The sequence below is a fragment of the Nomascus leucogenys genome, chromosome 5, assembly GCF_006542625.1.
Source record: "Nomascus leucogenys isolate Asia chromosome 5, Asia_NLE_v1, whole genome shotgun sequence".
In the NCBI taxonomy this organism is placed as follows: domain Eukaryota; kingdom Metazoa; phylum Chordata; class Mammalia; order Primates; family Hylobatidae; genus Nomascus; species Nomascus leucogenys.
The window spans coordinates 72,891,377-72,904,407 of NC_044385.1; the positions used below are offsets into that span (position 1 = coordinate 72,891,377).

The following is a 13,031-nucleotide window of genomic DNA, read 5'->3' on the forward strand; positions in this document are numbered from 1 at the left end:
CTTCACTGCAGAAATCTTTTCCTTCACTTTTTGCTACATAAGTAAATTTAAAATTTCGGACTACCCTAATGTTACTTTTATATAATGCTTAAAATATGTATCCACCGTTTTATGTACTTAATCCCTGGATAAAAATTTACAGAATTATTGAAAGTAACCACAATTCATAACATAAGGGGTAAAAGCAGTTATGTGGTTTATTAATTTTTTGTATGCTAGATTCGGTAAAATAAGAACATTGGTAACTATTTTTAAGAAACACCTTGACATGTAAGAGCAAGCCACTTGATTAGAGCATAAATCCATGAAACCCTGAATGCAAAGAATTTTATCTTATCCTGTGTTTAGACTGTGCTACTGTCTGATTTTCATTAGGTCCATGTCTTAATATTCTTTAATACTAGACTGATTTGTTGCCTTATGGTAATAGTAAAAATTTGCATAGCAAAATTATTATTAGAATATAAATTGATGTTTCTTGGTGTGAACTTTGTGATTTTGATCTTTTTTAAATGAATTCAATATTGATGGCATCTATCTCAGCAAGAAGGATTCTGATTCGGGAGTTGGAAGTGATAATGGAGATAAGCGATTATCCGCCACCGAGGTAAAGTTAGTGATCAGATTTTTAAGAAGTCTTAAAAGGAGTTCATTGAACTCCGTTCTGTTAAAGGGCATCGATTCATTTGTATATTCATGTGATATTTGTAAAAGTGATTTGTATATTCATGTGATTTGAAATCCTCAAAGTGTTATATAAATATTAGCTGTTGTTACTTATTCTGCATCTTTAATATTTTGTAAATGCCTCGAGAGTAGAGTCTGTATCTTCTTCCTCTCCTACACATTATTTAAAATATGATTGAGTGCTCAATAAATATTACAAAATGGCTAAGTAGTATGCAAGTGCCCACGAAGCACTTTTATAAATATGCTTATTTTTCAGTAATAGAGTAATTTAGAAAAACATTGTTATACATATGCGTAAATGTTAAGGACTCAACTGTACATTTTATTTTAGTAGTTGACCCATGGGAAATGCAATTATGAGTAGCTATAGTTTTTATAACAATATTTGTTTTCCTCAAACTCTTAGATTGTGTTCTGTTCTGTTGAGTTAATTGGATACAAGTTTGGTTACTTGTAAGCTAACAGGCCACACACATTAGAGCTTCCTATAGTGGTTATAAATCATGCTTTGATAACTGATTTATTATCTCATATGTAGTCTATTAGAGTCCCCAAAATCTAACACTAATATATCATTAAATGGAGCTTCTTGGCCTTAGGGATCTAGAAAGGAGTGGTAGGAAAAGTATCAGGTGCTCTTCTTTTTTTGAGGGAAGTTACTTTCTGTAGTTACTAAGTTAACATTATAATACTCTTTGAAATTGCAGTTAATAGGCCAGTTACCCCATCAAAGAAACTCACATTTTTTCTATGTATGACTCCAGGAAAAAAACCTTTCTCTAATTTTCCTCAAGTCTTTGAATTTTAATAGGTAGCTAAGGTATTTGAATTTATTTTTCACAAAATACTCTATATAGCAGTATATTAAGAAGTGGGATTCTTTATCTTTAAAAATCCTTCTAATATAGAACATTTTGAAAGGAAGAAGAGTTAGTAGGCAGAGAAGGCCAGTGTCAATAAAAGAAAATAACCCATAGGAAGGCACATTAATAGTTTACTGTGCTTCAGTGGGAGAGAGGGGATACTAAACACATTGCTTTAGTTGTATTTTAATTCATCCTCTTCAACTCCTAAGTCCTTGCAAATGGACCATTGCTTCAGAAATACTCACCCTAAGCATATTTTCTGTTAAATTAAACAGACTCTGCTTTATCTCTCTTCTAAGGCTAATTAAACTCATTAATAAAACATTACATAAAGAACTTCATTATCCTTTTGTTCTCACTTAAGCATAAGTAGGATGCTAATATCATTCTAAAAGGAGCCCAAGGATTTATTCTGTGTCTTTTAATTACATGCATATCTTTGGAATTTTGCTAAATTTTTAAGATGAGAGGTGGGTAGAAAGAGAAGGGAATACAGAAAAGATTATATTCAACAGAATAAAATGCACATATCTTCCCATTGGCCTTTCCTTGTCTTATATTACAGCCTCCTTTCCTAAGTACACCTCCAAGAAATTTATTTTTTAGAATGATAAGCGTTCTGAATTATCTTACACAGCTTTCTATTTTCACTTGGTTTGGCAAAGATTTTACCATCTATGGTCAGGTGATCTTACTTCCCATTTAGATCACATTGTGGGGTTCAGGGATCACACCTCAGTTTTTTTCTTTGGCTGCTGCCATTGATTGATTTACCATTTGTCACTGAGAGATTAAAAACATCTTTTTATCAAGATAAACAGGAAAGTGTGGGGGCTCTATGAATACTTGTTGAATGAATGAAATGCATGCCTGATTTCTGCCAGTTTCTAAACAATCTGTGCATATGTCCAAAAGTAAACAAGGACAGACTCTGAAAACCATACCTCAAGAATTTAGGAGCAAGCCACAATCTCCTGAAATGTGTTTTGTGGAGGTTCCTGATTTTTGAGATTTGGAAAGCTATTCCCTAAGTAGCAACAGTAAAATGGAGACATAGGAAAATAAACCAGGCTCCATATTTTAGAATCATAGGTTTTCTGAATAAATGTCATCAGCTACTGTGGGAAAGGAAACCGTCAGAGAGAACTAATCCAATTATTAAGCCAAAGCTTTATTCCAAAAATCACACAGAGCAGTTCTTTTTAACTACTGCAGTTGTTTAGCACTTTTATATATGTGATGCAGCTTCCTCAGCCTAAAATAGAGAAATAAAACAGGCACCTGTATTAGTTCATTCTTGTGTTGCTATAAAGAAATACCCGAGGGTTGGTAATTTATAAAGAAAAGAGGTTTAGTTGGCTCACAGTTCTGCAGGCTGTACACAGAGCATGTGAGCAGCAACTGCTTCTGGCAAGGGCCTCAAGTCAGGGTTGAAGGTGAAGGGAGTGCCTCCTGTCACATGGTGACAGCCGGAGCAGGAAAGCAACGAGGTTGGGGGAGAGCAATGGAGGAGGTGCCATGCACTTTTTTTTGTTTTTTTAAGACAGAGTCTTGCTCTCTTGCCAGGCTGGAGTGCAGTGGAATGATCTTGGCTCACTGCAACCTCTGCCTCCCAGGTTCAAGTGATTCTCCTGCCTCAGCCTCCCGAGTAGCTGGGATTATAGATGTGTGCCACCATGCCTGGCTAATTTTTGTATTTTTAGTAGAGATGGGGTTTCACCATGTTGGCCAGGATGGTCTCTATCTCTTGACCTTGTGATCAGCCGCCTCAGCCTCCCAGAGTGCTGGGATTACAGGCATGAGCCACCGCGCCTGGCTGGTGCCATGTACTTTTAAACAACCAGATCTCACATGAACGCATAGCAAAAACTGCACAGGCCCTTCTTGAGGTATCCACCCCCAAGACCCAAACACCTTCCACCAGGCCCCACCTCCAACATTGGGGATTACCTTTCAACATGAGATTTGGAGGGGACATGCATCCAAATCGTGTATCAGTACCTGACAAGATTTCAGCTTAAAACAGAGAGAAGGAAACACAGAGAAGCCCATAAGTGTTAGCTCCATGAATTTTCACAATGTGAACACACCCGTATAACCAGCTTCCAGTTCAAGAAACAGAACTTTACCAGCACCCCAGAAAGCCCCACCCCGACCCCAAGAATAACCTCTTCCTAATTTTAAATACCATGGATTAGTTTTGCATTTTTTGAACTTACATAAGTGGAATTGACCTTTGTATCTGGCAACTTATGTTCAATATGATGTTTGTGAAAATCACAGGATGTTGTTTTATTACACAGCATTCTCCTTATCTACATTGATAACACTTCTCTTGAGTTAAACAGTGCACTGTATCTTTTTAGCCTTCTGACGAAGACGCTGTTAGCCTCAATGTGCCAATGTCAAATATCATGGAAGAAGAACAGATCATAAAGGAGGACTCTTGCCATCACCTTAGCCCCGTTAAAGGTCTGAGAATAAAAATGTGGAGAAAGTGCTTGTTTTTCAGTTCCAAATATTATGTTTAAAATAACCTGTGCACAGATAGGGCAGTGATAATCTTTCTAAAGTATTTCCTATGTACCAGGTACTGTGTTCTTCTGGGAATTTGATCTCATTTAAAATTTAAAAGTCTAAGATGGATACTCTAATCATCTCCATTTTATAGGTGAGAAAACCAAGGCTCAGAGAGTTTAAGTAACTTGCCATTGGTCACACAGCTGATGTGTGTGTAGTACTACTTACTACAGTACATAGTAGAACTAATCTCATTCTGAAGACTTAGATAAAATTCATTTTTTTTTTTTTTTTTTTTTTTTTTTGAGACGGAGTCTTGCTCTGTCGCCCAGGCTGGAGTGCAGTGGCAGGATCTTGGCTCACCGCAACCTCCACCTCCTGGGTTCAAGGGGTTCTCCTGCCTCAGCCTCCCGAGTAGCTGGGATTACAGGCACCTGCCCCCTTGCCCGGCTAATTCTTTAAATCCATTCTTGGAAAGAAAATATCGATACGATAGATATATTAGTTAGGAAAACTAGCTGCCGTAACATAGAAGATTCCCAAATCTCAGTGGCTCAACACAGTCCAAATTAAGTTCAAATGGAGTTAGTGACTGGCAGACAACTCCCCTCCGAGTGTTGATTTAAGGACCCAAGCTCCTTTCGTACCATGCCTCCATCATCTTTAACACAGGGCTTCCAAAACTTTCATGTCCATCTGTTTTAAACCCGAAGAAGAGCATAGAGGTTTGCTCATGGGAGGTTTTTATGGACTGGGCCTGGAAGGAGTGCCCATTAATGATAAGCTAGACTTCATCCCATGGCCACATCGCACTGCACGTGAGGGTGGGAAATGCAGTTGAGGTGTGTGTTCAAGAAGCTACTTGACTTTGGCCCAGTCGGGTGACCTTGATTCCCTCACCTGTACATGAGATGATTAGATTAGGTAATACCAAAGGTCCAGTGTAGCTTGAAAATTCTGTGCCTCTTTAATAATCATCAAATGACCACTAAACACTCTATCTTGTGTACCTTCAAGATCCTTGTAATACATTTCATATCTTGGTTAGAAGCCCTCATTGGGTAACATTATGGCAATTTTTTGATTGCCCCTGTTTCCCCATGACTTTTAAGGAAAATACATTTAGTTTTGCTCATTTGTGGCAGAGACTATTTCACAATGTATGAATAGTGTAGAACTGGATTAATATACAGATCTTCTCATAAATAGTTGGAATATGCGCTTATTCGTGATAGGAGAGCTGTTTAAGTTCACTCAAACCTTAGTGTTTGCTTTCACTTCTTACACTTAGGTTTTTAAGTTTAGCATTTCTGTTTACCTGAGATTATCATGGGAACCATATGTTGTCTAAAAACATAGCTGTATGCTTTATATACAAATATAACTGCCACTTTATTAGTTCATATAAACTTAGTAATATTATACACTGTAGGAGGTATAATACTAAGCTCTTGCCTAGTTCCCCTCCCATATTATTCCTTGAGATTATTTGCTGCTTAAGGACAGGAGTCAGATTTGGCTGATTTTTTAATCCCTAAAATGTTTAGCATAATACCTACCATTTAGTAGCTGCTCAATATTTGTTGGATTTTAAATATGAAATACATAGTCACATATTACTGAGGGCCAAAAAGCCCTCTTTTATACTTTCTTTTCTCTATTCCTTAAAAAGGTAAGAGAAAATCTTATTTTTCTCATAGGGAACTAAGCCCAGAGAGGCCTTGACTTTTTAAGCTCAGTTTGGGGCTTCCTGGGGTTATTTTATTTTTATCTTTTTCTCCCTGCAGGGAAGAGAAAACTTGGGTTTTTCATATACCTTCTTCATAGGGAACACAGAAGACTTGAAGTGATTGGATCATATTTGAAGATCAGCTGTGTTTTGCTCTTCTGTTCATGAAATCATGCTTTCCATCTGTCTCTATATTTTCCTAATAGGGGAATTTCATCAGGAATTTCAACCGGAGCCTTCCCTTTTGGGTGACAGCACCAACTCAGGAGAAGAAAGAGACCAGTTTACTGATAGAGCAGATGGTCTCCATTCGGAATTTATGAACTATAAGGCAAGATTTTCAAGATTAACTACGTTTTTTACTCATTTCCTTCTGTTTGGCACCTTACAATTTAAGTTCAAGGTTGCCAATCCATCCTCTTCAATGTCCAGCTTGCTGCACCCTCCCTGAAGCCTTCCAAACATCTCAGCGCTCAGCGTGTCTATTTGCTGATGTGAGGAGCTGGTCCCTGCCCTGTGTGCCTCTCCATTTGTCTGTTTATGGATCTGATTTTCTTTCCACTACTCAGTGCATCGTACAAATTAGCAAACTCATTAGTGTGACCATTACCATGCAGTAACAGCTGAAATAGTTTCACATTCTTTTCAACATGTTCTAGGTAAATCCTTTTCTTGGGAGTATATTTATAGTGTAAAGACAAAAGTGGAGACTTTTAAAATTGAGAAATGAATGTCTTTCCTTTTTGGAAAGATCTCTCTGAGGACACTTATTCCTAAACTTTTGTAGGTGCCCTGAGACATTGAAAGGACAGATGAAGTTGCCGAGTTGTCAGGAAAACCTTCATCTTAGTAGCAACAAAGGGAGGAAAGAAAAACTAGCCCTTTACTGAGGCAGATAGTGAAGTTTCCACTTCACAACGTGATTAGGTGCTTGGTATGTTTCTGCCAGCCCTTTTGGTTCAGGTTGTGGCGCCCAAGAATCATAAAGATTACTGTTTTTGTAAAATTCAGATTCACTGTGGCTTTAAGGTAACTTCTGAGTTATTATGATGAAGCCAAAAATGGGATCCCTAAATACTCATCTTTATTTTCCAAGCATTGTGTCCTGATGGCTGGACCCAGCCTAAATTAACATCTCTGGGCATCACCTTCAAGGAAATGGAGAGGAAAGCAGCTGAATTTTACACTGTAGGAGACCTTGGTGTGCTCAGGCCATGTTTATGGCCTCAAGATAAAAATAATGAACGTGACATATGTTTACAGATTACAGAAGCTGTATAGAAGGATAAAACACAGAGAGCCTTAACTCTTTTTTTTTTTTTTTTTTTGGGACGGAGTCTCGCTCTGTTGCCCAGGCTGGAGTGCAGTGGCGCAATCTGGGCTCACTGCAAGCTCTGCCTCCTGGGTTCATGCCATTCTCCTGCCTCAGCCTCCCGAGTAGCAGGGACTCCAGGTGCCCGCCACCACGCCTGGCTAATTTTTGTATTTTTGGTAGAGATGGGGTTTCACCTTGTTAGCCAGGATGGTCTCGATCTCCTGACCTCATGATCCACCCGCCTCGGCCTCCCAAAGTGCTGGGATTACAGGCGTGAGCCACCGCGCCCTGCCTAACTCTTTACTTGCTATATTTAATGTCATTAATCCATACATCCTTGTTTTAAAATAGGTCACACCCATTGCCTTGTTTCTGTCCCCTGTCTCCATTGACATTGCTTCATTTGAGCCTCATAGTTTCTCACTTTGATTACTTCAGGCACCACCCCACCCACTCCACTTCTTACCCAATGCTGCACCCCCGTGCATGCATGCATGTGTGTACACACACACACACACACACACACACACTTTATATTCTGCAACCAAACATTTTTCTAAAGTACAAATCTAATGACATTCCTCTCAGGCCACTGGTTCTACAAGGCTTCCCCAGATTAGACCCTGTCTCTCAGCTCTGTGGGACGATTCTTCCATGAAAATGTGAAAATTGGAGTATATCAAGCATTCATCTTAAGTTAAGAATCTAAGGTAAAGATGGAAACCCTGAAGAATGTGTTAAGAAGATATCCATATTTAAGTTCTAGAGGAAACAAAGCAGTTAGTAAAAATAAAGCATATCGTTTCAGAAAAGCAAATTTCCCTGGATTCAGAGATTTCAAGGACTTCGTGGAAATGGCTGCTCTACAGAACGGGTCCTGTAGGTGGAAACTAGAGGAGCAGATAGGGGTGTGGAAGTCAACCTGGCAAATGCTTTCTGGAAGATACTTCTCTTGGAAAGTCAAAAGAAAAATGTTAATGATAAAATAAATATCTACAACAAGTTAAAGAAAAATTGTGCATTGAAAATCAGGCCCGTATTAGGCTTGATATCCATCAACTTTAAGTCTTTCAACCTGTGCTTGGCCTGGCGCAGTGACTCACACCTGTAATCCCCCACTTTGGGAGGCTGAGGCAGGAGGATCACTTGAGCCCAGGAGTTCAAGACCAGCCTGGGCAACATACTAAGATTCCATCTCTACAAAAAAACAAAAGCTAGCTGGGTGTGGTGGTGTTCTCCTTGAGTCTCAGCTACTCAGGACGCTGAGGAGGGAAGATCACTTGAGCTTGGGAGAATGAGTCTTCAGTGAGCCATGACTGCACCACCGCACTCCAGCCTGGGTGAAAGAGTGAGACCCCTTCTCAAAAAAACAGAGTTCTATGCTTTGCATAATCCTGTTTTCTTTACTGAATAAGCATCTTGGACCTTTGCAACCACAGTCAGTTTTCATTATTCACAGCAGTCATGTTGTGTGACATCACTGTGCATATCGAATTATCCAATACTGAGCCCTAACTCACTGGGGAAATAGAGGGCTGGGTTCCTGCACCCTCTGGTCACAACATTTTTGTCAACCAATCAACACATAACCTTGGTTTGTGTGTATTTCTGTTTAAAGATACATTATTTAATATATATTGTTTTGATGAACATTACAACCATACCTTATTTAACATATATTGATTGATGAACATTACAACCAACAGCACAGTAACTCATGCCTGAAGGAAGCTTGTCTAACACACGTATTGTCCTCTGTAAGGCACATCACAACTTCCTTGGGCTTCTGAACATAAGGCAGCACTTTATTACTACGTCTGGGGCCATTTTAAAGTGACATCACCAACAAAAAACACAACAGTGTGAAAACATGGCACTAACTAGACTGTGAAAAAGGACACTTATTTACAATAAGAGAGCTGAAAGAAGAAAGCAGAATGTCACCTTATTCCACCTCATCTGGGAACATACACATCCTGGGACTCCTGGGACTCAGATTTTTTACCACTCTGCAGATGACCTCCAGAGCACCACAAATACTGGTTTTGGGACTAAAAATACATGTTAGTGAATAGGCAAATTCACAAATGCAGAATCCACAGATAATGAGGATCAACTGTAAAACCATTTAACTTAGCAAAAGCAACCCAGTACGCCTGTTTTGCCTATTGAGAAAAAGAGACATTTTATACTATTGGCTACTTTTAGTTTTGAAACAAAAAATTAAAAAGAAATACCCATTGCTCTATGGTTGAAACCCAACAAAACGAAGTAAGAACACGTTGTCTTGGTCATTTCTGGTAGTATGTTTTTACCCACGAATTTTTCTGTCATTTGGAGTGTGGAGAGTGGCACAGTCTTTTATACATTGACTGTATTGTACATGAAAAGTATAATCACTATAGGAAAAGTCCAAGTGTGTTCCCAGCCAGAGTCCAGCATTGGGCAGCTAGCCATGTCCTCGGGAAAAGTCTTGTCCTAACAACACATCTAGAGGACTGGCTGGTCCCCAGTTAGTTAATGATATGCCAGAACCTTGACACCAAAAATGGTCCTTTTGGCCGGTGTTCTCTCCTAGCTAGGGAAATGTGGCCCTGTTCAGGTTGGCTTTCATTCTAGCCATCAGCTGGGTTAAAGCAGCATTTCTCTGTGTCAGAGATGAACGTGCAAGGAGGCCTGTGGAAGGCTCATGGTGGTACATGCCTTTCTAAATAGCCAGTGTCACTACATTGCCGCTTTGGGAAAAGGTGGGGTGACGGTGCAGGGAGACTATTTGAGTGAATTCCGGATGTTGTATACATAAAAACTATTAGATGCAATCGGAAGCACTTTTCTGTTGTTAAGAATTTTATACTTTCTCTTTTCCCCACTACACGCATATGCGTGCACACTCACACACACATCCCTGCTCTCACAAACACTAGGATGCATCTTCACAGGTGACTCACAAGCACAGGAGAGGGATCTCTCAATACAAGGAGGTGCTAAAAGGGCAATAGGAAATCCAGTAAAGCTTTAAATTTCTGATGATAAGTTAACAGATGCTGTGGTCTTGGGCCACATTTTTTAAATTTAAAAATGTTTAATTATGGGAAAATACTTACAAAATGTACACCTTAGCCATTTTTTAAACGTACATGTAGTTCAGAGTGTTTTAACTACATTCACGTTGTGCAGCCTATCTCCAGAACTCTTCTCATCTTGCAAAACTGACCCTGTGTACCCTTTAAATAACAACTCCCTCGTTCCCTCCCGGCAGCCCCTGGCAGCAAGCATTCTATTTTCTGTCTGGATGAATTTGATTACTGTAGACACCTCATATAAGTGTAATCAGTACAGTATTTGTCTTTTTGTGACTGGCTTGTTGCACGTAGCATAATGTCCTCCAGGTTTATCTGTGTGTATGGCATGCATGAGAATTTCCCTCTTTCTAAGGCTGAGTAATATTCTAGTGCATGTACATAGCAGATTTGTTTATCCATCCCTCCATAGATGGCTGTTCGGATTGTTTCCAGCTTTTGGCTATTGTGAATAACGCTGTTATAAACATGGGCTGGGCAGGTTTTGGCTCCTGACTACTGAGTAGCCAGTGGTTTTCAGGAACCCTGTGTGTTTTGTCCACAGGCAAGGGCAGAAGACTGTGAAGAGCTGTTACGGATAGAAGAGGATGTGCACTGGCAAACTGAGGGCATGTAAGTGCCGAGGCCTCGGTTACAAGCCATCATCACTCTAAAATCCACTTTGCAAGCAGTCTGGCCATTCTGTTGTGATAGAATTTTCACCTACTTTTCTGTGGGCAAGCTGATATTCTTACAGACAATATTGATAAGAAGTTGCCAGTTTTTCTCTGTCTGATGCCTTTTGTCATGGTATTGGGCAGTACAAACCTCTTCCTTGGCCTTGAGTCTTATTTGTTTTGAGGTTGTGGGTAGTAATGTGATTCAGAGAATTAGCTAGAATTTCTAGATTGGAGGTTCTACCATCCATACAATTGCCTGAAGAAGCCAACAGGTGGACCTGAAGTGATCTGTAGTGCTGATCTCCTTCTTTACCCCAAGTCATCCCCTTCAAGATCTGAGAACACCATAGGCTTCTGGTCCCAAGACTTCTAACTGCCAGAGCTACCATTTATTCAACATCATGTGCCAGGCATTGTCCTAAATACTTCACAGGCCATAACTCATTTCATCTTTACAACACTCCTAACAAATAAGTTCTGTTCTTGGTCCCCATTTCACAGATGACAAAGCTGAGGCACAGAGAGATTGATTATCTTGCCACAAGGTCACAGAGGGCCAGCATTTGAACCCAAGGAATCTTGTACCAGACAGATAATCCTTCTACTCTACTGTGTATAAATATTTATTTAGCAAGATTTACAGGGGAGGGGGTTTGTGATCCCATCAGACAATGAACCATGTCCAGGGGAATTGAGTTTGGATTCTGTGGCATAGAGTATAGTTTTTGTTCCCAGGATTTTTATTTCTATAATCTGCAAGGCAGGTGTGGACTCTCCATCATACCTTGTAGGGTTTTTCTTCTTAGAGAGGATTTATCCCATTGTTAAAACTTTTACCCTTACAGAAAGTCATTGGCTTACATTCTGTAGTGGGAAGGGCTTGCCATGATCAAATCTCTCTTGCCCTTTAAAAACATTAGAAAGTTCCTCTCTGGTCACTGTCTGTATTACCAGCTACTCACTGGATATGCTGCTGAGAGCCACGGAGGCCTAGCTTGATTATACAATCAGAGAATCATAGGGAAAGAGGCAGTTGTTTTTAAACTATATAAAGTTTTGGAAACTCCATTCTCAATCTCATACCTAGTACTTTCAACCCTGGCTATAAACAAGGATTATCTGAGCTTTATAAAATGCTGAACCCCTAGTCAGACCCGCTTGGACGTATAGGGCCTGGCATGTTTTTTAAGCTCCACAGATGATTTTGCCACGTCTAGAGTTTGAACTGAGACCCACTGTCCCACACTGAAACCCTATATGCATGAAAGTAATAAAACTGGTTGAACAGGAGTTGAAGGGCCCAGAAGTAGTACAGACTCAGCCAGCTGATCCCCTCCATGCAACCCCCTAGAACTCAGTAAAGCACAATGGTGAGAGCCTCTCGTCTAGGCCATTTGCTGGACTGTGCACAGGGGCAGTTAGGGGTGCACAGGCATGAAAATCTTATGTGAGCTGCTTTACAGCAGAGCTGGGCTTCCCCTACTTGGGCTCTGCCCACCATGCTCTGGCATCCCACCCCACAAAGTACAAACACATTTTCACCATAACACTGAATCTGTGGAAATCATTTTCGTATGTTAGATGGATTTTTGTAAGTTTGCTTTTTAAGAAATTAGATGATATTCATGTTGTATTGATCGTTTTCATTCTTATGCTTGGTTTCATGTTACAGAATAAATTCATCCAAAGATCAGGACATGGATATAGCAATGATCGAGCAGCTGAGAGAAGCAGTAGATTTGCTGCAAGATCCCAATGGGTATGTATGTCTCCTTGGTCCAGGTTTCATGTGTAAATAATGCATAGTAATGTATGGAGTACATTGTCTAAATTCCTAAAATACCTACACAGACGATTTTGGCCCAGTTCAGCTACTAACAAAGAAAAGTCATGTTTATTGCCTGTTTTCCCAAGATGCAAAGGTAAAAGAGTCAAACTTCTGGAGGGAGGGAGATCAATTTTCCCTTTCACCACCCTTTATTGAGTTCATTCACTCCTCATGAAATTCATATGGGAGTTTTTGGTATAATTCTTAGAAAACAAAAATATGGTAAAAGTGCATGTTTTATATTGCTTAAAGTTTAAACCCCTGATTTATAAAAAATATAAAGAAAATGTTTTCCAAAAAGGAAAGAATTGGTATATCAAGTAGTACTATATTTATATGGGGTA

At 39.6% G+C, this 13,031-nt stretch overlaps 1 protein-coding gene across 4 annotated transcripts in view; it reads left to right on the top strand.

The window, feature by feature from the left end:
* LRCH1 (leucine rich repeats and calponin homology domain containing 1) overlaps positions 1-13,031 on the top strand; it is a 201,558-nt gene that overhangs the window by 136,298 nt on the left and 52,229 nt on the right. For all 4 annotated transcript variants that reach the window (XM_030813371.1, XM_030813373.1, XM_030813370.1 and 1 more), the window contains exons 7-11: positions 544-607; positions 3,923-4,028; positions 6,012-6,136; positions 10,745-10,812; positions 12,532-12,618. In XM_030813371.1, coding sequence (XP_030669231.1) covers positions 544-607; positions 3,923-4,028; positions 6,012-6,136; positions 10,745-10,812; positions 12,532-12,618 — 450 coding nt within the window. The remainder of the gene's footprint in view (positions 1-543; positions 608-3,922; positions 4,029-6,011; positions 6,137-10,744; positions 10,813-12,531; positions 12,619-13,031) is intronic.